General features: G+C 29.5%; 5 protein-coding genes across 7 annotated transcripts; 2 read left to right on the top strand and 3 right to left on the bottom strand.

The window, feature by feature from the left end:
* Nucleotides 1–411: 411 nt before the first annotated feature.
* On the bottom strand, nt 412–3993 carry LOC126838763 (fibronectin type 3 and ankyrin repeat domains 1 protein-like). Its single transcript, XM_050573442.1, has 6 exons — nt 3934–3993; nt 3462–3589; nt 2037–2158; nt 1098–1407; nt 860–990; nt 412–724 (listed from the first exon to the last, which is right to left on the bottom strand). Exons 1-6 carry the CDS (start codon nt 3943–3945, stop codon nt 579–581), a joined length of 849 nt encoding a protein of 282 aa, XP_050429399.1. The 5' UTR covers nt 3946–3993; the 3' UTR covers nt 412–578.
* Nucleotides 3994–4429: 436 nt separating this feature from the next.
* LOC126838305 (sialin-like) lies at nt 4430–8534 on the bottom strand. 2 transcript variants are annotated; one of them, XM_050572630.1, is made up of 9 exons: nt 8279–8534; nt 8031–8222; nt 7808–7967; nt 7612–7724; nt 7396–7539; nt 6210–6411; nt 5991–6135; nt 5814–5928; nt 4430–4802 (listed from the first exon to the last, which is right to left on the bottom strand). In XM_050572630.1, the coding sequence occupies exons 2-9, from the start codon at nt 8211–8213 to the stop codon at nt 4647–4649; spliced, it is 1218 nt and encodes a 405-aa protein (XP_050428587.1). In that variant the 5' UTR covers nt 8214–8222; nt 8279–8534; the 3' UTR covers nt 4430–4646. The 2 variants fall into 2 exon arrangements, with proteins under 2 accessions (XP_050428587.1, XP_050428588.1); XM_050572631.1 differs by having other exon boundaries at nt 8031–8179; nt 8256–8534.
* Nucleotides 8535–8722: 188 nt separating this feature from the next.
* Nucleotides 8723–10792, top strand: LOC126837985 (zinc finger CCHC-type and RNA-binding motif-containing protein 1-like). Its single transcript, XM_050572037.1, has 5 exons — nt 8723–8906; nt 9744–9855; nt 9917–10141; nt 10343–10483; nt 10545–10792. Exons 1-5 carry the CDS (start codon nt 8797–8799, stop codon nt 10644–10646), a joined length of 690 nt encoding a protein of 229 aa, XP_050427994.1. The 5' UTR covers nt 8723–8796; the 3' UTR covers nt 10647–10792.
* LOC126837984 (uncharacterized) lies at nt 10071–17380 on the bottom strand. 2 transcript variants are annotated; one of them, XM_050572036.1, is made up of 16 exons: nt 17270–17379; nt 17042–17199; nt 16103–16302; nt 15926–16047; nt 15495–15673; nt 15322–15425; nt 14702–14844; nt 14499–14640; nt 14157–14248; nt 13955–14091; nt 11789–11836; nt 11498–11716; nt 11084–11266; nt 10757–10993; nt 10358–10466; nt 10071–10085 (listed from the first exon to the last, which is right to left on the bottom strand). In XM_050572036.1, the coding sequence occupies exons 1-14, from the start codon at nt 17284–17286 to the stop codon at nt 10821–10823; spliced, it is 1917 nt and encodes a 638-aa protein (XP_050427993.1). In that variant the 5' UTR covers nt 17287–17379; the 3' UTR covers nt 10071–10085; nt 10358–10466; nt 10757–10820. The 2 variants fall into 2 exon arrangements, with proteins under 2 accessions (XP_050427993.1, XP_050427992.1); XM_050572035.1 differs by having other exon boundaries at nt 11498–11836; nt 17270–17380.
* Nucleotides 17381–17584: 204 nt separating this feature from the next.
* Nucleotides 17585–20998, top strand: LOC126837982 (uncharacterized). Its single transcript, XM_050572034.1, has one exon. The coding sequence runs from the start codon at nt 18011–18013 to the stop codon at nt 20144–20146; it is 2136 nt and encodes a 711-aa protein (XP_050427991.1). The 5' UTR covers nt 17585–18010; the 3' UTR covers nt 20147–20998.
* Nucleotides 20999–26391: the final 5393 nt, after the last annotated feature.

Raw genomic sequence — 26391 nt, forward strand, 5'->3', positions numbered from 1 at the left:
TAATGTGGACATATATAATGTTTTCATAAAACCATTAGTTATGAAATGAATATTTGTGTTTTTAATGAACCAATATTTGGAATACCTTCATACAGTGCATGATAAAATATATTGTGGTTGGTTTGTGGTATCAGTGTTGGTTGGGTTAATCTTAAATAAATTATATGTATTCTGAGGATAATATAATATATGTCATATTATGTCTTTATGGGGTGTTTTGGCGACTTTAAAACGGAACATGAGGAAACTGATGAATTTATTTTTAATAAGATTCTACAAAAAGTTACTATGATCTATGAAAGAAAAAGTCGTTTTGGTTTATTAAGCCTAAATAATGTTTTTTTATAAAACAAGAATATATAAAAAAAACCTTAATTGGTTACCAATAATAAAGGTGACATGTCGGAAGAAATATTACCATAATATTAATTAATTATTTATAATGATACTGCAGCGCAGTTATGAAAGCGAACACATGAGAAATTGTACAATGTACTAGTAATATAATAAAAGAGTAGATATTTGAAAAGTATTTTTGTAAGTGTTTTATGTGAAATGATTTCACGATAAATAAACTTTTATAATGAAAGCACTTTTAATGCTTCCCAATTGTTTGTAGTATGAGCCAATTGCCAAACATCTTGTCCAGTTATATCTTTCATGTGAAGGCCTGCTCCATTGTCTATAAGTATTCTAAGTAAATCAGCGTTACTAAATACTATCACTAAAAAAATATGCATAACTTAATAATTAGTTTAAATTGATAACCGAAAAAACCTTCATTATTAAGGGTTTTTTCGTTTTACCTAAATGATTTATACAATAAAATATACCATAACCATTAACCATATATACTCACCAGCTCTCATGAGTGGACTCCACCCTTTCGAGTCGATAGCGTTTACATCGCTCCATTTTCTTGTCAAAAGCATTTCGATGGCACAATTTTGAGATCCATCTACCGCGTAATGAAGAGCTGTTTTGTTATTTCTAGAAGTACAAGAAATTATAATACAGGTGCTGGGGTACACGGAATACATATCCACAAGTATTCAAAAAGGTATTAAACAACTTTAAACATTATATTATGTACTGACATATCTCTCATCTTAGCATCCGCATTGTTGTGCGCTAAAATTCTAATTATGTCACAACGTCCATGAAAAGCAGCAGTCATTAGTGGAGTTTTTTTCATTAACATATTTGGTAAATTCACATCGGCGCCATTTTGTATTAACGTAAGGACCATATCCGTATGGCCAGCAGCGCACGCCTTGGACAATGCACAATCGCCGACATCGTTATAGATATTTATTTCCTTAGGTCTTGTGTCCAGAAATTCGCGAAAAAGTGCAGGTAAATTCTGGTTAATACTTTGTTGAAACTGTGTAATTGATGGAGGTTCATCTAAACAAACATTTTACCGTAGATATTAATAAGAAGACCAGTTAATTAGTTGTTAATAAGATTAGTGAATACCTATTAAAAAATCTATAATAGTTAATAGGTGGTACTCATAAAATTTTAACATCTGAATTACGCCAATGTTTCAGGTTGAGTTGGCGCATTTGAACTTTATGGGAAATAAACCATGCGATAATGGTTTTAAAAGATTTGTTTTTCGTCTTTTAATTCACAGTCTTTCTTAGAACATTGAAATAAGGACAAATGCAATTTAGTGTCTTAGCAATTTTTGAATTTTTTTTTTTGTATATTTAATTTTTGTTCTGTGAATTGTCAACGATTGTGAAGTCGGAATTTGTCGATCGGACTTGCCTACTTTTAAAGTTAAAAACAAAAACAGAAAAAACAGAAATTTTTTTCAGAATGAAATATAACTGTTAATACCATAGACCTATTAACATTAACCTATAGCTAATAAGTAATAGGTCTGGTTAATAATAACATTTTATATTATTGATTTTTCAAAGAAATTCAGAAAATTTGTTTACTTGAAGTAATTACATTCTGCGGCTTACGTTTAAAAAAAAATTGTCCTTTTATTAAACATACTTATGAGATAGATAAATTCTTACTTTTAACAACGCAGCTTGCAGTTACTACGATTGGCATTGCACCTTGAGGTTTCACGATCAATCTAAATTGGTAACTGAAACCTCCAGATAAACTGTTTACTTGAAAACGAGTTCCAAAGCCCCTTTAAAGAAAAAAAATAGAAGATGCATGTGTTATAGACGTACAATTTATTTTTTGGGTGTTTGAAAAACTCATGTTCTTATAGAAGTTGAACATTTAGCCGTTTAGTGTATAGGAAATATCATAAAACTTTTTAGAAAATCGTATGTCTACCTAACCGTAAGTTAAAACATTTGGGTGATTAATATATATATATATATATATATATATATATATATATATATATATATATATATATAAATATTTATTACGCGTTACTTAAGATTATTTTTGGAAACCCAAATAAAAAATCATTGCTTGGATCAGTAGTATTAAACATGGATCGCATTATAACTGGGGCATCACCTATTTTAGTTTTTAAATAAGAAGGTGAACATTAAAAAAAAGACTAAGTTTTCCTTCAGCCAGACCAAGAGACACAATTATAAAGCGTTAGTGTTAAATATTTGGATAGACGGCACAACGGTCCGATACATATATTGTACAGACCTAATTACCTACATGGCTGTATACAATTTAAAAAATAGAAAATGTATTTAAAATATTTGATACGATGTTACAAACAGAAAGGGATGAAGTATACCCGGCACTTTACAAATGCCACCTTTCCTTGATTTTTGCCCTTTTTTGGGGATTATATCTTTTGAAGGAGTTTAGATTTCAGTTGGGTAGGATCGATTTAAAGGCTCAAGACTCAAGGCTCAATAAATATTTAACTTTAAATTTCATATGGCTTAGATTATTTTTTAAAATGAGAAAAGAGCTGATTAAAAATGTCTATTTTGAAAAATTGGCAAATGGATTTTTGTGGGTTTTTAAGGGGAAGAGGTAATTTTATTGAGTAGCCCCACAGCCCCCACACCTGACATTATTTCATATTTGCATCTATAACCCATTAGCGCCTAGCGTGGCCATATGGCAACATAACATTTTTTCAAAATTTAAATGCACAATTTTTTTTTTTTTTTTTCAAAAAGTAATATGAGAAACTAGCACCCAAGACACCAATTATTAAAAAAAAAAAATGCTGGCGTTAATGGATACTATGTGTAAAAACCATATGGGCATAATAAATAATAACAATTAAGAACTATCAATTTTACTTATATGTTGGCTTATAGGCTTAATAAATAATAGTAAATATTTTACTCAAACACAAGAATCATTTATGAGTTGCAACATGAATAACTATTAGTTATTTTTAGCCACTTTTAGGCGTCTAAATTAGCAGTATTGTATAAATAATAGAAGTATTATGTAGTTCATTGTAACATCTATTTTTGTAGATCTATTGTCATAGATACTTGTAAATAACCACCCAGTTTCGCCCTTTTTCCTTCACTTCCAACTGATAAAGAGCATCCAATAATTCTGGTGGCTTATTCCATTCCAATACAATAGAATTACGCGCAGCACTTATGTCCAAATCTAACTAAAACAAATATTCAATCGAAAATCGTTATTGTAGATATCAAGTATTGAACTAAGACAGATAAGGTGTATACATAGCATAATACGCCAAAAACGTAATACGCTGTCAAAAGAATATCAAAAAAATAATGTGATATAATTATTACAATAGTTAAGTACCTAATTTTAAAATTAATATTATGTACCATAAAATCAAATTTAATACGAATTACATACATCTGTGCCCAGGCACCAAGTCATAAACAATACTACAAATTTAACTATTTAGTTAGAATCATAGCACATATCTATTTTTATTTACTTAATCACAAGTGTAGTTGTATAAAAGCATAGTAAAATATTTACCTTGAGTGCCATTTAATGATTTTATAGCTAATTATTTTTGCACTAATGCATTATAATAACATTTAAAAGATAAAACTATACGACTGTTAATGAAAAAAAATGCCATTATCTTGTTTGTTTCCATGGAAACTTGAAGTTTCTTTTATGTGCCGCAACTTAAATATTATGTCTTAAGCAATAGCTATATGTGTAGGCAGCGTCAAAAATTATGTTCAGGGTATGAAGGGTTTTGTTGGCTAACAGACTCGAGGGGACCTGCTCTTATATTTTATAATACCAAGTTAAACTTAACAATATTGTGGAAAGAAAATGAGTTTATGGTGCTACTTTCATACTCAGGTTTTAGACATAAGTTTTTAATAATTGTGGTTTACAGACTTTCACATAGTAATTTTAAACTATTAGTTATAACTTAATACTCTGTGTTATTAACAATACATATTCAATCATTTTCATTTATATGTCATCAATGGTAATATTATAAGAAAATACACAATTATAATGAATTCTTCAACTGGTTTAGTATTTTACCAAAATATTTATATATGTACATTCATAGTAGGACGATACAGATAGTTAATATAAAATATATAATATTGATAAAATACACAAACAATAAATAATTTATTTCTTTGGTAACTCTAAAACGAATTAACAAAAATAATTACTCTATATTGATATTAAGATTTGTTTACAATTTTAATAACAATACATCACAACATTGGTGTAACGGAACTTTGACTGCAATAAATAATCGATCCAGTGAAATTTATTGCAGCTGCTAAAATGAATACTGGATACCATCGTCCATGAGAGGCAGTCACTAGTTCAGCAGTCAAAGGACCACATATAATTCCTGGTATCGTAGCCTATTATTTGTCAAATATGCAAACAACAGTTATTAGTATAACTTATGAAATGAATAGCTAAATAATTAATAATTTTTTAGTCATAAAAAAAATAAAATATATACATACAATTATGTTACTAGAAATAAAGTTTTAATGCAAATTTGAATTTACAGTGTTGGTTTTTTTTTAAACACCTTGTACTTTTTACTTTCTTTTCCTCGTACACTTGTCTTGCGATTTGTTCGCACAGTATACATTCCTTTTTAAAGTACCCGTGTCTTGCGATTCGTTAGCACCTCATACTTTATCCTGTCTTTCATCCTCCAAGTATTCGTGTCTTGCGATTCATTCATACCTTGAACTTTCCTCTCCACATACATGTGTTTTGTGATTCGTTCGCACCTCTTACCTGTCCTATCACCATTAATCTCTTTACTCATTATAACAATGGTTCTTCGACATCCGCGAAGAACCCAGACAGCAAACTGCAATACTGTCAGCATCTCTGACAAGTACAATTAAATCAATCCAGTTTGTGTCTTATAGTTTACTATATTATTACTGTATTCTGTTTACTGTATTCTTTTGTCTTACGACAATTAGATGCATAAAAAATATATAAAGTATTTATTTCTTCAAGAAAAAAAAAGCAGATATATTATGATAACTGTATTCAAGTCAGTGAGATAAAAAAAAAATATATAAATACATGACTTACTTTTTCAAATAAAAGTATTTGAATAACTGTTTGATGGCTAGCCTAGATTCTACTATACTATATCTTATTAATCAATAGGAAATGAACTGTACTTATGAGGCAAAACTTATATACACACACACATATATATATATATATATATATATATATATATATATACTATATAACTATAATATATATATATATATATATAAAACTTATAATATATATATATATATATATATATATATATATAAATTAGTCCATGCAAAAAAAAACAATAATTGATTTTTTTTAAATTATAATACCATTATATTATAATATTATCTTACCAATGTATTGGATACAGAAAATGTAATTCCTGCATGATTAGGAGCAACTTCAGCATGATTACTTAAATGTCCAGCTGAATTACAAGCACATAAACCCATTGATAATGATATAAATCTGAAAAAAAACATCAGGTAGTTAGATATTTATTTTACAAATAATAAAAATATTTTACTTACATTATTGCTGCTACTACATTGTTCATTGTACAAAATAGTAACAAAAATACAGCTGGCCCCATTAGCCCTATGGTTGTCATTATCCTTCTGACAGCTAAAATCGACCATCTACGGTCAATTAATTTGTCAGCATAGTTTCCTGCAACTATTACCAGAAAATAACAAAATAGATAAAATATAATTAAAAATTGTTCTCAACTTTATGTTAGCTTAACATACCAACACCAAACGCAGAATTAAAGATGTATGGAATAGCCGTTAAACTCATACTGATTGGATTAGCTCCCAAATAATATAAATATGTAGGAAGCCAATGCATTATTATGTAATTTGACCAGTTCATTGAAAAATGAGCAATATATATTGCCCATAAAGGCCAATGAACAAAAAAATTTTTTAATTTCATATTTACACTTGCATTCTGAAATAATATATTTTATTATTGCTTTTCATGAAACAATTTATTTATTTTTATAATAATTATAACCAACTAGATTTAATACAACTGTAAAAATAAATAGAGCATAATATATTAGTGGTAGGATTGCAGAAATGTATATGTCATTTTATGTTGACATTGGTAAAATATGGTATGCTTTGGTGTTTTAATTATCAAACCATAGTTCCTAACATGCAAGCTAATATTAAATATACATTTTTAAGATTAATTTTTGGTTCAGTTTCAAATTGTTAGTATAAAAAGGAATACATTTGAATGTGTTGAACCTTCTGATTGACTATTTAATTAATTTTTCGGATGTATCACTTTAGTTATGTAGGAAGCCAACTTTTTGATTATTATTTTTTATTAACTTTTTTATTATTACATTTTTTTTAATATTAAAAAAATTGCAAATTTAATTGATTTAATTTCAAGAAACTGATTTTAAATGAAAATCGGTTTATTACATAACATAGTAAAATCTAAATGGGAACGTATAAAATGGATTTTCAACAAAATTTGAAAGTTATTTTTCAAAAGATTCACGATAGTTTGACTGTAGTATAAATTATTTTTTTATAGAGGATGTTTTTAAATTATGCCCATACTAATGCAGCTGTGGTGAATAAAAATATAGTAAAGTTATTGTTGTTTAATAATTTTCTTATACACGGCTGACGAAAATTCTCTCTATGATTTTAGGGTAGGACATTTTGTGAATCATCTGGATCAGGTAATGGAAGCGTATAATTATTATGCAATCAGAATCATTTGCTATAACAACGCAATTTTTCCAAAATACAAAATCTGACTTGATGGCAGGAAACAGGTAAAAGATTTGTATTGAGCATGCAAAAATGCGAGAAAAAACACTCTTGTCTTCTTAAATCCAAAAGATGACTGAAATTTGTAAACCTGTATAATCTTTTTAAAAATTATATATAAAAACATCCAAAAACTTACATAATATGAGGTATTTATTATTAACGGTAGCTCTTCTGTCCTTATTTCTTTCTCTGAATATAATGAAACCCAAATAACTGACCAAACAATTCCAATTGAACCGAATAGATAAAAATTAGTCTGCCATACCAAATGAGGGCATATCTGGTTTTAAATCATATCTGGTTTTATTCAAATTGATTTAAAACGAATACATTTATATATTTTTTGATTTACCATAGATGCTATAGTTTGACCAACTGAACCAGCAGCTACTAAGTATCCGAAAGCACTAGACCGCTTATTCACAGCAATATTGTTACCAAATATATGAAATATTGTTGGTAAGCCTACAAATGAATATATATATATACATAAAAAAGAAATTATTAGATATATTTTTTTAAATTTATAAAATTGTACAAACATATACCTAGTCCTTCTCCCAATCCAGACATTATTCGACATAATATTAAAGCAAATATGTTATGAGCTATTTTTGGTGTTATAATAGTTGATATTGACCATAATAAAACAGATAACAATAATATAGATTTTCCTCCATATTTTTTTGCAGCACATGCTCCTACAATCTAAATTCAGTGTACAATTTAAATATAGGTCTTTATTTTAGTTACTAAAATAATTCCTATTACCTGACTTGTAAGGTAGCCAAATGCAAATGCTGATAATATCCAACCTTGCCAATGCATTGACCATCTGAAGTAACTTGTCATGGGTATTATAGCAATCGGCATAATAACACGGTCAGCAGCATTTATAAAGTTTGCAACAGCACATAGGACTACAATATGAGTATGGCTCATTGTAGAAGCCATGATTCATGTCTAATATAAGATATTATTTAGTAAAAAACTTACATTATAAAAAAGTTATACTATACATTTTTTCTTCTAAAACTGTTGATATTTTCTAGTAATTTGAATAGCAAATCTTCATATGATTTATACATGATGAAAATATAATAATTAATCACATAGAGTAATAGATCGACTTTTCAATCATTTTATTTAATAACAACATATTTTGTTTTTTATTCAAAAACCAGTATTAAATAAAAAGTTATTAAAAAATTATAAAACTACAACAATATTGTTTAATATTTTGAATGGTAAAATATTATTAAACTAAAAAGTAAAAACTAACAACGTAAGTCCTGGTTTTTTTTTAAGAAATGTAATGTTATCATTATGTTATTAGCTGTTGATCAACGTAATATTACACTGTTATCACAGAATGAGTAAAATGTTTTATTAATTCTTATCTATTAGTATTATCAGATATTACTTGATAAGTTTTAGTGTCTACCCTATTTATATATATAAAATATATAAAATTATAATAATAATTATAATATTGTATACATTTTACGTGAAACTAAATTATTTAAAGTTCAAAATTATGAATAAATTAGCACCAAGTAAAAGCACTGTGTATATGTCTAACATTCCGTTTAATTTAACTAATAATGACTTACATAAAGTACTTGAAAAATATGGGAAAATTGTGAAGTAAGTTTTTATGGGAAATTTCTTTTATTAATAATATAACTTTTATAGTTCTGATATATACTATTATCTATAATAGTATATGTACTATAGTCTTTACTATATCAAAATTATATTAACTTGGTTAAAACAAAGCTTAGCTGATTTTTCCCATTATTGCTGTTGATTTTAGATCTAAAAAAATGACTAAATAGTGAATACTAATGATGTGGACCGCGTGAATGTATTGTTAACTAAGTCAAACTGAATATGTTCAATGCCCAGTATAGATACAAGAGTAGGTTTATAAATGAGTATTCCCTTGTCTTTAGTTTGTTGTGTATTCATTTGATTATGAATTATATTGGTAAACCCAACCAATACACAATATATTCATTATCCCAAAGCATATTTAAATACTTTTCTCTCTCATTGTTTTTAATGTTCGTTTGTAGGTTCTACTCAGACTTCCCTTAAAATTCAATATTCTACAAATAGTCTGTAAATTAAATCAAGTCGAGTAATATACACTAAAATATTTTATTATAGAATCTTAAATATTTCTTTTAAAACAATTTTTTGTATATATATATATATATATATATATATATATATATATATATATTCCAAGGTTCACACAATTGTCCTTAGTGAAGTTAATCCCAACCATTAGCCATTGATTATCAAGAAATGCTATGTATTTTTTTTTTATCAAGATAGTAATTTTAATATAGTAAATTAGTATTATTAACATTAGTGTATATACTAATGTTTATATTACACATTATATACTTTTTGCTATTTCATTTAATTTGATTTTATAAAAAAATTCTACCGACTAGTATATTATTTTCTTTTTAGAGTTACTATTGTTAAAGATAAAAACACACGGCAGAGTAAAGGAATAGCTTTTATTTTATTTCTGAATCAAGATGATGCAAACACATGTGTTAAAGCTACAAATAGTGTTGAAGTAAATATAAATAATTTAAGAAAAAAATTATAAAAATAAAAATTTTAAATCCACTTTATAGATGTTTGGACGTTCAATAAAAAGTTCTATAGCAGTAGATAATGGTCGAAGTACTGAATTCATTCGAAAACGCCAATATTGTGATAAAAGCTTCTGCTATGAATGTGGTAAAGAAGGTCATCTTAGTTATATGTGTCCAGAAAATTGTTTGGGAGAACGGCAGCCACCACCTAAAAAAAAAAAAAAAAAACCTACAGGTCAAAACAGCAAAGAAAATGATACAAAAGTAAATCAAATTATTAAGTACTTTCAACAAACATTGATATTAAAATATACGTATAAGTGTTATTATGCACAAAAATGGCAGGAATCCTACATAAAATCAGTTGACGTTTTGAACATAATAACGCAAATCTCTATTTTTTAAAACTACTGTTGTTAAAGTAAGATAAGTAATGTTTATATATTTTTTTGATACCTTATACAGAATAAAATACTTTACCCAAGTTCTGATGAAGACATAGAGTTTTATGATAAAACTAAATTATGTTCCAATTACGCGAAAAGTGAAAACGAGGATAACGATGTGTCGGACAATGAAACTTTAAGTGCTGCAATAAAAGAAGAAGTAAGAGTAAATAAAATACAATGAATGAATTTATGTTGACATGTTTATTTTTAACTTTCAGCAAGAAAAATATTGTATACAATCTAGTTCAGCTGATCTACATCATAAAAAAGTATATCGCAAAAATTCATATTTTAGTGATGAAGAAGAACTTGACGATTAAAACTTGTAAATATCAGGAACTACTGGTTTCTGGTGATATTTACAATTACAAGAAACTAATGCATTTCTAAAATATATATAGATATAAATATGTAAATAAATTAAATATACTTTATTTTGGTCTGAATAAATGGTTGTTTTGACAAGGAGGAATTTAATCAAAGATATTTGCTGGTTATTGAAATATTTTGTCATTGTTTTGTTTGTTTGGCTCTTCAAATTGACATTGTGATTTTTGTGTGAATTTTGGTATATCAATAGGAAAAGCTTCATACTTTAAATTAGAACTGCACTGACTACTAGGTAACGATTTGAACTCAATTCGCTTTAATTCTCTTACTAAAAATTCTTTACAAAAATAAAATAAACATACATTTACAAATTTTAATTTTTAAAAATATTAAGAATTTAATCTATTAATTTTTAACTCATATTTACTGTTTGAACTGCAGATTTTAAGCTTTTGAATTTTTCCAACAATCGCATCATACCGCCCCTTACATTTACCTATATGACTGCGGAAATCATCATCCAACTTTCCTAGCCGATAAAGTATACAGTAGCTATTTCCTATTATTTCTTCCACCAATTTCAATACATCATGAGTAAATAAATCTCTTTCTGTAAAAAGAAACAACAAATATGTTGCATTTACTGTTTTTTACTGGAATTTTAAGTTTTTCATTAAAAAAATATAACAAAAATCGATTAGGGGGTAGAAAAAAATCGATTTTCCTTGGACGATCTAATATATACAGTATAAATGTGTTATATTTATATACAAACAAAATAACAATTAAAAATTGTATGATAAGTACTCTTTAGTCTTTTAAAAATATAATATTTAAATACCTTTTTCGTAGTCATTGAAGATTATATACAAGAAGTGTATAATTAACTCAATGAAGGATGATGTACATTCACATTTTTTTTTTGGATGTTTATTCATCCATTTAGGTACGTGCTTACTATTTAGGAGAACATATACATAACTTAAAAAATCTGATATAATGTAATAGTTGTATTTTAAGATTTCCAATTGTAAACAGAATACACGAAGCACACATGTTCCTAAATGTATATATGGCACAATGTTAGTAAAAATAGAATTATTTGAAGTAAAATAAAAATGAATATTTTTACCTGTAGTAAATGTACTTATGCTTTCAGATAAAATAAATGTTTTTTGAGCTAAAAAAGAAAAATACAAATAAAAAATGCTAAATATATGTTAATGCTTGTGAGGCTAGTAAAGGTGTCAAACTCGGTGTGCTAGATGTCTCGGGTTCGATCTTAGCAACACTTCAAGATAGACGTTGTCCAAGACTGGATGTGGTTTATATTTTTACAAGATCTACTTATTAAGAGAGGCGTTACAAATTAAATTAATTGGAGAAAAATAAGTTCATAATCATACATGTATCCATGGGTATGGAACACACTCAATTGTATTCATAAAATGGATTACACATAAATAAAAATAGTTAAAATGTTTTACTAATCAGTGTTGAGCAAAATTTAAATTAAATAATAAACCACTTTTAAATTATGAATACAAATTTGTTGTAACACAATAAATAATAGATAATCTGTTAATTTTTTATTTATGAAAACATAATTTTTTAGTTAATTTCAAATACATTTTCATTAATTATTATAAAGAATACTTATTTTATTTATGATTTATGAATAACATTTTAACTTAAATACACTACTTCATCATACAGTGTAAATAATAAATTAAAAAATATAATATAAAATAACTTCTATAAAAAAAATCAATCTTTAGTTGTTTACGAGTTATGTGTAAATGAAGGATCCATTTATGTTAAATATAACATACAAATTTTACTAAATTTGTTATCATATTAAAATTACATTAGTAAGATAATTTTTTATTTATCGCTTTATCTACATAACAAATTATTCAATGCCCAACGCCGTTACTAGTCCCAAGCAAAATTCACATTTTAATTTTTAACTAACACATACACTATATAATATACACTTTTCTCAAAAATCTGTAGTCACTTAATTTTTATAAATGAAAAAAAAGGGGAAAATTACACTTAAATATTTATTACCATATTAAAATTTCTAGGTTGCTACATGTAAATGAATTAACAGTACACAGATATATGAAAAATATTTGTATTCTTCTTTATCTTCACCTTACACGCCTAACTACATGGGGTTGGCCCCACCCTAGTCCTACACCTCCAAAGAACTCAGTCTTCTACATCTCGTTCAATCAACCCAGCTTTCCTCATATCACTCTGTATTCTATCCATCCATCTTTATAACACCTCTCAATGCCTCTGGCCTTATCTCTTCTCATAACATGACCAAACCATCACAACCTAAAAAAAATATTTTCATTATATTGATAATTACGATACATGAGTTTCAACAAAATTAGAAATACAATGTTAAGCACACTTTTTTCATTAAAACAATGCTTTTATCGATATTTGTACTTCTACGACTACAGTTTCGAATCACACCTTCAGTTATAGTAATTCTTGTAAACATAGGACCTTTCCAGCTCTAATATCCTCCGTCTCTACTGTTCCACTGGCTTTATTTTTTTGTGTGTAGAGTCTGGACCTGTGATATCTTTCAAACTACTGAACCAATTCATTCAACACACATCTTTATAGAAATCGTACAACGTAGAAGGTACTTAATTTGGCAAAACAAATTAACCACTTTCTCTCAGAATCGAGTAAATCATGATAAGTATGTACATTTTTTAATTACAGCTCTCAATAACTTTTTAAAAAATAGTTTAACAAGTACCAAATTTGTATGGACTATTTCTTAGATATAGATCAATAAATGCTGACAAACTAAATAAATATCTCAAATATTATCTTTTTTCTAGAAGGGATGAACATTTTTCTTAACTTTTTTTTCAAGTGTAGTTTTAAGACTTTAGGTCTGAAATGAGATTATTGGTAGATCTAGAAAAGGGACTATAACTCATATAATTTCTCAAAAATCAATAGTCAGCATTTTGCTTGTTTCAGAAAAACCCAAAAAATTACAATTTAGCTGTACTAAATTACCAGATTACGTCCCCAGTGCAATGGATTTTTTCAAAATTCAGAAATGCTTATCCAAAACATTTTATTTTTTCGAAAAATAATTTTTTTTAAATTTTAGTTTACGAGTAAAATGTAAATTTTGCTTAAAACTTTATTTTGACCTTCATTAATAAACATCTACAACTATAGAATAAAATGGATTCAACATTTTTTAATTTGTTAGTATCACCATTATCGGCATTGCTTATCGTTAAAAACTTACAAGGTAGTTGACATAAGTTCTTAGTAAATACAGGATAAATGGTGGTTTGGCAAAACAAGTTGATTAATTCCTGTATGATCTCAACAGGAGGGCGACAAAATACAATTTCTTTCACTATGCTGAATATTTCCAACTGTCTAAATCAATAACCAATTATCAAATTAAGTAATTTTTTATTATTTTATAAAAGTTAACTACTTACTTTTGTTCAGATACATCCTTATGATTATTGCAAACATTAGTCAAAAACTTTACTATCATTTTTATAGTTAATATAAATTCATAAGTAAGGCTCTGTTTAAATAAGAAAGAATTAATTAAAAACATGCTCAAAATAAATAATCAGAGAGTTAAAACTTTTATGGATTTAATTAAATATGTGGATAATTTTCGATTGTAACAATGTCTAAAGTTTTTTTTGCTGACGTTTCAGACTCGTTGAAAAGTGGTTACTATTGCTTCGAAGATGGACTTTGCAATGTTATGACTCAAGACTGGGATGTATCTGAAAATTATCCACAAAATAAATAATCAATTTAATTACTTGCGAACCAATCATTTGTAAAAATGAGATTATAGTTTTAAATGTGTCATTTGTATCATGAAAGACAACTTTTGACACAAGATCTGTGACAGTAGTTAATACTGATATACTATCTAATAAATAAGAAAATTGCAAATCAAACCTAAAAAATTAAAAAATAGAATTAATAATGTATATTTAAATTAAAATTTGATTATACATACAAAGAAGTTTTTGATTTGTGTTGATTTCCTTTTAAATAGCTATATATAAGTTCTTTTTCGCGTTTTACGAAATCAGCATTACCTAGGGACATTTTTAGAGTATTGATTGTTAATTCTATTACATCAGTGCAGTTTTGGAACAACTAAAATGCATATAAATTGAATATTAAAATTATATGTAATTTACATAAAATTGGGGCTTGAAATCCATTAATATTATTGTAACTCAACATAAGCCAATACAAATATTTAAATCTTGGTTAAGAAATTAATTATGAAACGAATAAAAACTAACAAAAAATACAAATTTGGATTTTTAATAATTTAACTTAAATTACATCAAGTTAAAAAGCTGTTTTTTTTATCCAAACTAGCCTAGATTAGTATTTTTATTTTATTAATTATTTAATGAATTTTTTATAATCTGTATAATAATTAAGATATATTTACTTTGGAATTGATTGAAATCTATTACTAATTGATAAGATTTGTATCAGACTTCAGACTACACAACCGAGTTTAGTTTTTAAGCTAATTTAGTAATATTATAAAATTTTTTTTTATTGGGTTTTCTAAAAATTGGTTTCAAGCCCTGTAAAAATCATACATTAAGTATTTACTTTTTTAATTAAAGAATAAGTTTGGACTCCATTAAAATCTTCTAATATTATAATTTTGGTTAGTATAATGTGACATTCTTGTATTGAACCGTTGTTTTTTACATCTAAGCACACAAATGTTTTATTATTTTATCAGATAACTATATAAAATTATAGTTTGTAAATTATATTACTATTATTGATATTGGGACATCCATAGAGATCAGGGTACAAGTGTTTTTTCAGTTTTTCATAATTTTTGTGTCTATTTATCTCTTCTACAATACTATCAATTGAAGAATCATGATAATTTTCTTTCACTTGGTAAGTTTGTGTTGATGTAGTCTTTTTAAAATGCTCAGAAGCATCATGTCTGTATATTTAATGATTAATTAGTAGGAATAAAATTTAATTATTCTGGGTTTATGTCGGCGGCGGCTCGTGGTTGTTTAACAGGCAGTTTGATTAACCTATGTCCATGTAGCAACTAATGATAATTAAAGCTCATGGTGCCTAAACATACAGTCACATGTCAGATGTGGTAACAATTGTTGCATGTAGACCACCGCACTATCGCTACGAGCCGTCACTGATAAATTAAATATTTAATATATATATTTCATACAATAATTTAGAATTGCTACCAGTTTTCATACAACTAAATGAAACATTTTTCTGTGGAACAACTTTGCTAACATTTATGGTAACTTCCTTAATTTTATTTTGTAACGCAGTAATTTCTTGTTTCTGCAATAAAATTAAAATTACAATCCTGATTTTTAAATTAAAAACACACACTTACTTGAAATTTTAACTCTGTATCCTTACTTTCCATTTGTATCCTCAAATGTTTGTATTTATCATCATTTTCTTGTTTTGTTTTACTTAGTTGTACTTCTAGTTGCTTAATTTTCATTTTTAAATTTTTAACTTCACCTTCTTTTGTTTGACTTTCTACTTTGAACCCACAATTATTATAGGTATTAGTTTCATTGAGATGAGCTAAAAACATGACAACAGAAATCTTATAAATTAATATTATATAATCTATATTTCAGTATATTACGGATATCTTATTATATATTGTTAATTAGAGTAAACAAGAATAATATTGGATAGAAATTTAGGATGGAGAATATACCTGCATATAAATAGTTTTATGTGAAAAAATAATTAATATATTTTTTTATTACGTTGGTCCAAATATAAAAACCTGTACAAAAATGAACATCATAGTTACTGTTAAGTATCAGTGGCGTAAATACTGTAAGGAGAGCTGCTCCAAGGCAATTGCTTCTTATGGACCTTTTGTAAAATATACTATTAAGACACATTTCAATAAAATCAAACTCGTTTGAAATAAAACCAATATCATTAATATTGATTAAAGATGGTTTAATAAGAATTATTTAAGGAAGTAATGTTTGTTAAGTATAATATATAACATATGAATATCAATGTATTTCTTTTTGTTATTTTGTCTATAAAAAGTTAACATACAAAATGTAGATTTAAAACAATAATATTAAATTTAACTATCAATAATTTATTATTTTACTTTCAAAACATATAATGAGCTACACATTTAAGCCACACATCACTTGAAATATTGGTTTTTCTACGAATAATATAATTATAAATTAAAAAAACAAATACAATAATTGTTCTTGCTTGAATTTTTAATTTATGAGAAAAAAAATACCTCAAATCAACGATCTATACTTTTTTTAACGCTACTCACCGGGATAGTGCGATTGTGAAACAAGCGTTTCAATATTGTCAATAGTATTCACTTCATCACAAGTGAAATCGTCTCCCCAGAAATCATCATTTGGTGGTTCTGTTCTTGGTCTTTTACTCATTGTATGTTTTGAAAATTGCATAGACCTTACAAAATAACTAAGAAGTAAAATAATGAAAAATAAATAATAATGTTTACAAGACAAAAATTCATATTTTCGAGTATTACCGAGTACGGATTACCATTTTAAATTTGTTATCACTAATCACGTTGTTAACCTAAATTTTAAATGTGTAATTATGGTGAAAAATAAAAAATACTTTTGTTCAATTTAAAACGATGATTTATTATAGAATCTAAATTATTTTTTTATAAACTATTTTTTAAGGATTCTTTGATTTTTAGAGGCAATAGACGCCAATTAATTTGTAATAGAAATTAGGATTTTGGCGTAGTCCGTGTGTTCTTTCTTTTTATAGCGTCCTTGAACCATATGTTTATTATGATGTCTTTGAAAATTCATTACAACAAAATGCAAATGGCTGGCGCAGTACCACTAGACGTAATGGTTTGTTAGGGAATGTTTATTGTTTCCGGGCGTATTTTCGCTGTTTGTGTGTTCGTTTTCGGTGTTTGTCGTGTCTGTCGTTTGTGACCTTACGTTGGCCGCAACCGTGTGAATACAGTGTGACGTGTAGTGCGTGATTTTAATTCTAATAATGTGCTGACACACTTTGGGAGTACCGTGGTCGCGTCAACAGCGTATCATGACAAAGGATTGTATGGGCAGCCCGAGCGCCGCCGACACCTGTGAATCCGGCCGTCGAGCAATGTTCATGGTATTGTCGTAAGTCTTTTTACGGATTTAGTCTGTATTAATGCAGACGAGTTTAATGGTAATCTTAATTAACGTACGGCGAAAAAAATAATTATATATGATGGAAGGTGGCCATATCTGATATCTCGCAAATGCGTCCAGCCATGCCACAGGTATTGCTTGTGGCAATGCTGTGGCTTTTAGTGTCCGAGGGCAACGCACAGATGTTCGACCATGACATGGGTGTGTTGGACAGAAGAGTGTTGACCGATGGTGTGGATTACGAGGTGTTTAATAAGACGTTGGCGTCTAAGCCAGGGTCAGGCTCTCGTGCTTCGCGTACTAATTCGTCACAGCAACAGCAGCATGTCACTAGCCCAACCAATCGTCTAATACCTGCATATAATCCTCCAGATCGAAATACTTTTACGCCACCTATGCTTCCAGAACGTTTTAATCCATTTGCTGATAAACCGACGCTCAGGGGTAGCAATTCAGAAAAAACTATACCACCTAGACGACCTGGAATTGTGCAACCTAAATTTGAAAAAGAATTCATACCTATCAGACCAGTAGATGTTCCAGTAGCTGATACTAAAAAGAAAACAATTAATACACCTAGTTTAAATAAGCTAAGGGTACCAGAGTCTACTTATTCTGAACCAACAAGTACAACGGCAGCAAATGGATTTAAAGGGCTAAATGATACTTACAATATTGTTGTACAACAAGTACAAAATTTATCCAGTCCAAACGTTTTTAGAATTTTATTTGATGATACAGGTAAAAAAATGGATGGTTTAATGGGAAACGATAAACCAAATTTTGACCAAGATCTTAAACCATCGCGAACCGTAAAACAAGAAGTTCCCAAACCTACTCAACGTAATATTCAAACATCAGAAACGACACCAACATCTCAAGTATATGAAACTACACCTGAAGAAACAACCGAAAAATATGAGCCAACTATGTTCAAAGAACAACAAGTGACTGAATCAAAGAGCGATATAGATATACCAGAATCACCACCAGAAATAGTTTCTATGCCTGACCATCCTGAGCCTAGAGCTAGGTATATTCTTGGTGTTTTTTGGGACGTTCATGTATATTTAATCGCTATACTTTTTCTGATACTGGTATTTTGTTCAGGGGTCAGTATTATAAGAATAAGAGCATTTAAAAAGCTATTGACCTGTGGATACTTTGTCACCATACACATCCTGTTGATAATAATAGGCTGTTTGCGGAGTACGTATTTATTGTACGATCCCTACAATGTAAATGGAACACTATCTGCCCAGGTGTCTGGATTGGCCCTGAATATAGTATTTCCACTACTGTTGACTGTATATTCAGTGTTATTTTTGTTTTTGTTAAGAGCTACAGATGTGAAAACTATTTTTTATAATTTGCAAAAGTCATCGTTATTGGCAATATTTATCAGCTGTTATATGGCATTTTGTATCATTGTACTCTTCTATTCAGAAGTGCATATACTTTCATTGGTATCCAAATGTGTTTACATTTTATTATGTGTACTACTTGGAGTGACTTATATATGCTTATATAGGTCTATGACTAATGCGTCTCTGAGAAAACAAGGGACCATATTTGGTGCCAGTTTTCATGAACATCGTCCTACCTTGGCTCATTCGGTTCGTGTAACGTTGGCAACTAGCATGTTGAGTTTGCTAATGGCATCTGTTCAGCTTTATGGAATGGTTGGCGTTTATGAAATGTTGGGCAAAGACCAGCCAAACCCTTGGCTATGGTGGGGATATCAATTTTCTGTGCGTGTGATTGAGATCTCAATGTGCTTCTTAATATTCTGGGCATCTATACAACCACTTAGATACACCAGTGAAAAAGAAGCTCAAAACCAATCTGGCCTAACTTTGTTCCCTTGTCGCAGTACTGTATCTCGAAGTGACCCACCATCTGATGATATTTATCCAGCCATATGCAGTGCTAACCAAGCTGTACATAACTATACATTGCGCACTGGTAAACATATATATGATGATACATATTCAATGGGTGGTCCGCCATTAGTTAACCATCAACTATTTGCACACACGACTGAGAGGAGGTCATTGAAACGAATGGAAGAAGATTCCAGAAGTCTCTATGCATATGCTGAACGAGCAGCCATACAGCCTTCGCCATCCATGCTAGTAGCAGAAAATGGGTTTGTCAGATTTCGTTCTCTTGCTGATGAACGAAATCCAGAAGACCAAATGTATCCCATCAAAATTCACCATCACAGGGATAATTGTTGTACTTAAAATAAAGTAGGCCTTAAAATAAGATGATTATCCTCTATTATTTTTTATTATTATTATTATTATTTTTGTACATAATTATTTATGTAATAATTTTCTGTTTATATTTAATGTGTTCCTTTAGCTTAAAAAACATTCCATGATATAACAATTTCATTTCTTTTTTCCCCCAAGACTGCTTTATTTTTTAAGAGCCAAAAGGATGACTTTTAATGTATGATCAAATGTTCAGTGTTAAAATGTTGACAGCTTGTTATTGTAACATCACTCTCGTTATCGAACAAATAACTTTGGCTTATACTTAACATACTTATTTAATCTTAAAGTAAATAGTTTAGCTTCTTTATTTTTTTACTAACAATATGTCTGTGCCATTTTTTTTACAACATAGGTATTTACAAAGTATCTATATCTAGTAACGATTTTATAGTAGCATTCATGCATAAAAAAATATTTTATTGTGAATAATGATATCTGATAAATGTCCGTCCTGGATTAATATTTTTCCATGACTTGATTTATTTATTGGCTTGATTTATTTTACTCTTGTTGTATGTTACTAATTGTTTTTTTTTTAATAAGTCAAGAGTAGTCTGTAATTGAATTTTTCCTATATCAGTAACACAAATAGGAATTATTGTTCTGGTTTTATAACTTTAGATGAATTCTTTTAGTTTCAATTTGCATTTATATGATGTTCCTCTGATTAAAAAGTTAATATAAAGAATCTCTTACAGACACTCAACTAAATCAGTTTCATAAAATATTATTTATAGGAATGTTTACTAATGTGTACATTTATATATATATAGTCGAACTTTTATCATGTTGTTATATTTAATTATTGTGATCATCCAAATTAGTGTACTTATATATATATATATATATATTATATTGTATTGGTATTTTGTAAATACTTTTTTTTATATTCTGTCCTAAGTAGAGTTTAATATGTATCAATGAAGGAGATGAAAAATATATATATATAAAACATGTATATGTAATTTTCGAGTTTGATTGTCGTTTATTATTAACATTGATTATTTATAGTTAAGTGGTCCCTCCCTCATCGTCCTTGCCCTCATTAACGTGTTGTGATCATGTTGCATATCCAAAGACCAACATGATTCACGGGTATAGCTTTGAAGTACGGAGGCGAAAAACAAATTATTATTTAACTGGCAAAAAGTAAAAGTGGGACATTAGTAAACGCCAATAATTGTAAACGATCCATTGTGCGTGGGAGGTATTAGAAAGTATAAAGCGCGCGCGCGCCAGCACAGTAAATGCGTGCGGTTCGTAGGTACCTAAAAGCGTGAGCCTGCAGGGTATGCGGGCAGCGGCCGCAGCATCTCCGATCGTCGTCCTCTAGCAGCACGCTACTAACAACTTTTTTTTTGCAACCGCCGCGTCTACCTGATACTACCAAAACGGCGAAGCAATGGCGAGTGTTTTCCACTATTCTACCCGACCTGGGCGACAAGACTCAACGGGTTAGGGTCGAACGTGCGTTAACGGTCACCTATTTTCGGTTCTCTCGCAACACTGCGTAATCCTCTTTGGGTAGTCGGCGTCTAATTAATAATTATAATAATAATTGTTTATGTATATTATCCCCGAGCTGGTGTTATTAGTAATTAATATTTAGCCACAAGAGGATCGACAAGGAACACTGAACCGATTAAACCGGTAATAAATTGTCGGATGAAACGTCCCCATCCCCGTCCCGGACGATTGGAAAACAAACCAATACACGGCCGTGGGTTGATTTTCGGTTTCCCGGAGAATTCCACAAAATTATTTCCGTCGTGCGTTCATCGCCGTTTTCCCATAATCCTTTCGGATATTTAAATATCCTTTGTCATGCACATGGTTCGTTCCAAACGTTCACATTCCAGGAAATTCATTGTATTATTGTTTTTGTGTTGTATTTGTCATCGTTGCGCGCGTTAACTCTTTTATTTTTACCGTCAGAGCTAGTTCTGTATGAGATCACCGACGTCGAGTCCGCGCGCGCACATGTTATTTTTAACAATTCATTATTAGTTATTGAAAGCCGAATATTATTATACTTGTATTTAAATGTTATTCTAAGTCATGTGAAACGTTTGACGGGCGCTCTGAAAAACGTTAGCTCCGTCGTGAGCCGTTCAATAATAATATTATTTTAGTTTTTATTAATAACGTTGACGTTTTTTTTCTGAATATTTTCTCGGTTACGTTGTCATTTTCGTTTTTATTTCTAAGAATTTATGTGTTAGGTATTTATTATTTTTTACATTTTACGCATTACTTTTTTAAACGACATTTTTTTGTTCTTGCGGACAAACGAATGGAGGAACAGTTCATATGTATAATATGCGTAGGTACAAACCTATATCAACAAAATACGTTGTAATATACAGGGCCATATTACCCATTAGGCAAGATAGGCACGTGTCTGGGCTCCCCATATTAATAATACAATAAAAATTGATAATATTACATAAGGCATCAGTTCTTGTTAAATGGGGGGGGGGGGATAACTATAAAATGTCCCGTGTATGGAGAGTTGGAAAGTCGGACGATTACTAAAGTTTTTATAAAGGAATAGTTTTATAAATTAGGTCTACCTTCAGTCTAATTTTCAGCCTTAAGTCCTAATTAATTACTTAATTGATATTATGATGGTCATTGGATATTTTTTTGATGACTCACAAACATTATCAGTATGTACATTTTAGATTTTAAACAAGGAATAAACATTTGAAAATTGAAATGGACTAATGCCTTCCGCAGCTAGGTATTTTTTAAACAATATTATTTTATACTGTGTATCACAAGTATTTACCAATGGAGAATAACAATTGGGTATTACTAAGCTAGGGCCTATGAAAGTTCTAACTATACTGAAGACGTAGCGCCTTGATTTACGGTTACCTATAAAAATAATCAAAAATATATCCACAATAATAATATTTGATGCAACAATTATTACAATAAGAATTTGCACAACTTTGTCCACAATAGTACTTCACATAACCTAACCAAACCGACCCTCGCCACAACCCCTTTACTCCTAGTCTAGGCCCACGACTTCAGTCCATTATTTGGCCATTCCTTCGGGAAATTTCCCGGTCTCTCGATCTGTCAGTCCACTCTTGGTTCCTAGTAGTAGTATAATATAGTAAATGGGGCAAAACTATTTGGGAGGCATTTATTTAATTCACGGAAAGGGGCGGCCTTCCAAGAGATATTTTGTCTTGTGGTTCAAAATGTTTAAATTAAAACCCTACTTGTACATATTAAACCAAGCCCGGGAGTCGTTATTTCTATATTACGTTTAGTTATTTATGGATTTTTCGAGTCAACTTATTAAAATGTGTTTTTATTATAATTTGTGCGTGTGTGGGCTTACGAAAAATATTATAAATAACTAATAAATAAAGATAAAAAAAAGGATGAGGGTATGAATTTACCAATCGATCATAAAATTACTGTCAAAATAGGTGTTACAAAATCATAGTGCTCGGAAAAATATAAAATATTCAGTATTCAAAAACGTATAACGTAAAACTAAAAAATCTGTATAATTTTTCTTAGGTCATAGAAAGTTTTCTAGAATCTATAAGTATATGTCATAAACTCATTTTCAACAGTTTTCCCCTAGCGCCATCGAATTACAGATCAAGGGTACAATGTGTTATTGTAAAATATAACAACACAACTTCAAAATCATTTAATGAAATAATAAATTGTATTATGAACATTAACAAATTTTAAATTGTATTATGAACATTGACAAATTTTAAATTTTATTTGTGGGTTAAAATTATATTTTATTATCATACCGACATATCGGATACGTTTATAAAAAGTATTTTGATTAATGACTTATAAACCATATGTAAAAAATTCCAAATTTGTTCATTAATTAGTTTTACGTAGCTCCGTAGCATCGAAGCTAAAATGGTACTCAGGCACGATAGGCGCTAATGTTAGTATTTGCTGGCCCTAAAAGCTTGCGGATTCGGTTTACTGATTGCTTAAGTACTTGCAATAACGTTATGGTGGTCTAACGGAAAACAGCAACACCGAAAACCAAATACAGAGTATAGTAGTAACTTGGCAGACCGCCAGTGCCATTGGGGAATCAACCGACTATTTCGCGTATGCAATAATCGAGAGTGGCGTCTGTGGTGTTCTTTTGTGCGTAGACACATTTTGTCGTTTTGTTTTTAAATTCGCTTGGCAACCCAACGGCCGGGCGACTTTCTAAAAACTAATAAGCGTTAGCGGGACGAAAATCGAACCAGCAATATAATAAACAGTATAGTATATATTTATAGTATGTACTATGTTGGTTCTTTTTGGTTTTGTCGTATTTAGCCTGGACCGGGGAAAAGGTGTATAGGAACCGAACCGCGTGGTTGGGTCGATAAACTATGGTGGACTGACTACAAGCGTTTCCTCTCTCGCTTTATCCGATTTTCTGGTGTTTCCTTTTTGCCGGACGTGCACGGCAAAGCAAAAGGTGTTCGGATCGAGTGTGTGCCATCCGCGCCGAACAATCGATCCGATTCGGACGCGACGAGCGGTCGTCTATTCATCTGCGCCGCACGACAGCGGACTTCGGGCCGATGGCTATCGCGGACGGGCCAAAACCGTATTGTCGGCGGTGTTGTTATTAGCTGCTGCGGACCGGTACCTCTTGCGAGTCCGCTGACAAAGAGACCAGTATCGTGCACCACTACGACGACCGTACTCTTTGTGTACGTGCATCGGTCGTGTGCATCGCGGGCATGTCCCGGGATGTCACACGGCATGAACGTGTTTGTGTGTGTTCACTTTGTTGTTATTTCGTCTGTGTGGTGTGTAACAAATATCACACTGTGGCGGAGAAGTGGGCGGTGTCGAACACTGGTGGTGTTTGCGTTGGCAGGTATCTCAAAACACTCGAAATATTATGCTGGAACAGTGTCGACTAAACCTAGGTTTGTAATCTACGATGTCGAACAACTGCCTCTTCAAATAATAATAGTATTTTTTCTACAGTATAATTGATTTTTGTGTTCCATCAGTGTTAAAAAAATTCAAAACATATTTTTCTTTCATCCTTTAAACGAATGTTTATAATTAGGGTTAAACTTTCCTTATCGATTATACCTATGTCTCGCTCATTGGCTGTATATTACAGTGTTATAATAATATCATAATGTTGGATGTTTTTTTAGTGATAAACGCCGATTTGTGTATTCGAATATGTTTCAAATTACAATTTTCGTTGTACCGTGTAGCCAAAAATGTTAGTAAAATAGACCTCTAGTACGAGTAACCGAATAGAAAGAAAAAGTAACTTGGGTTTGAACAACTCGGTAGTCGTCGTTGATTTATTAATTTAAAATGTTCATAGTAAAATCTTAAATAAACCCGTGTTCAAAGCATGGTAGTAGATAATATGATATACTTTCGTTTTACGATGAAGAACGATACACGGAATGTTTCTGTACAAAAATGGCCAACTGTTAGTCACGTGTCAGACGTGACGAATTGCTGTAATTTATATAAAATATTAACACGTCCATATAATGCAGCGATATACACAAACGTTCTCTTCTCTCCGCTTCGAGACCGACCACGATAGCAAGTGTTAAACTCAGAAGTACCTCTGGAGTAAAGATGTTATTTTAATTAATTTAGACGTCACTATCCATGAGTCCGTGTTGTCATACATCATCGAAAGCACACATGACCATATTCACTGAGCCCGCCATGTTAAGAATCTTTAACGAATACTATTAGTATTTTAAGTTAATTATGCACAACTATAGAACTATATTATTTATAAGATATTATAAATGTTTATTTCATAATTCCAATTCTGAATGTTGTATATGAATTAAGTTTATTAAAAACTAGAGCTTGTAACCGTAATGTGAAAAAATGTTATGTACAGATATAGATTATACAATAATTTAACACATTTTTTTAGGGAAATGTTAAAAACAATTTTTTTTTTTTGGCTGAATTATTTTCATCGGGATAAATGAAATTTATATAATTAGGAAAAATTCCGGAGCGAATAATTCAGTAAGAAAAACTTTATTTTGGTTTAATTTGTAAAATAATAGTTAATAATAGTTGGAGTCTGAAAATATATTAAATTTCGGAAAGTTCCAGTTTTTTAGTTATTGAGTAAAAATTGATTTTTGTGTGGAACTTCGGACCCTTGGTGTCATTTATCAATTCTAGAGAGAACTTGTTAACAA

Source organism: Adelges cooleyi, unplaced genomic scaffold, assembly GCF_023614345.1.
Source record: "Adelges cooleyi isolate 19-005CV unplaced genomic scaffold, UGA_ACOO_1.1 ACOO_flye_CR_arks_rails_tigmint_CR_PRNA_30, whole genome shotgun sequence".
Lineage (NCBI taxonomy): Eukaryota > Metazoa > Arthropoda > Insecta > Hemiptera > Adelgidae > Adelges > Adelges cooleyi.

Bases quoted from the DNA above. Each gene is read 5' to 3' on its own strand.
- LOC126838763 (XM_050573442.1), bottom strand. The intron at 2,159-3,461 runs GTATCTATGACA...TTTTCTTTAAAG, and splicing joins AACTGGGTGGTTATTTACAA to GGGCTTTGGAACTCGTTTTC. The intron at 1,408-2,036 runs GTAAGAATTTAT...ATGTTTGTTTAG, and splicing joins TGCAAGCTGCGTTGTTAAAA to ATGAACCTCCATCAATTACA.
- LOC126838305 (XM_050572630.1), bottom strand. From the start codon at position 8,213: ATGGCTTCTACAATGAGCCATACTCATATTGTAGTCCTATGTGCTGTT. The intron at 7,968-8,030 runs GTAATAGGAATT...CACTGAATTTAG, and splicing joins TTGGCTACCTTACAAGTCAG to ATTGTAGGAGCATGTGCTGC. The intron at 6,412-7,395 runs GTAAGTTTTTGG...ATATTATTTCAG, and splicing joins TAATAAATACCTCATATTAT to AATGCAAGTGTAAATATGAA.
- LOC126837985 (XM_050572037.1), top strand. From the start codon at position 8,797: ATGAATAAATTAGCACCAAGTAAAAGCACTGTGTATATGTCTAACATT. The intron at 8,907-9,743 runs GTAAGTTTTTAT...TTTTCTTTTTAG, and splicing joins AAATATGGGAAAATTGTGAA to AGTTACTATTGTTAAAGATA. The intron at 10,484-10,544 runs GTAAGAGTAAAT...TTTAACTTTCAG, and splicing joins GTGCTGCAATAAAAGAAGAA to CAAGAAAAATATTGTATACA.
- LOC126837984 (XM_050572035.1), bottom strand. The intron at 16,048-16,102 runs GTAAGTGTGTGT...ATTTTATTGCAG, and splicing joins ATACAGAGTTAAAATTTCAA to AAACAAGAAATTACTGCGTT. The intron at 14,845-15,321 runs GTAAATACTTAA...TATGCATTTTAG, and splicing joins CTTATTCTTTAATTAAAAAA to TTGTTCCAAAACTGCACTGA.
- LOC126837982 (XM_050572034.1), top strand. From the start codon at position 18,011: ATGCGTCCAGCCATGCCACAGGTATTGCTTGTGGCAATGCTGTGGCTT.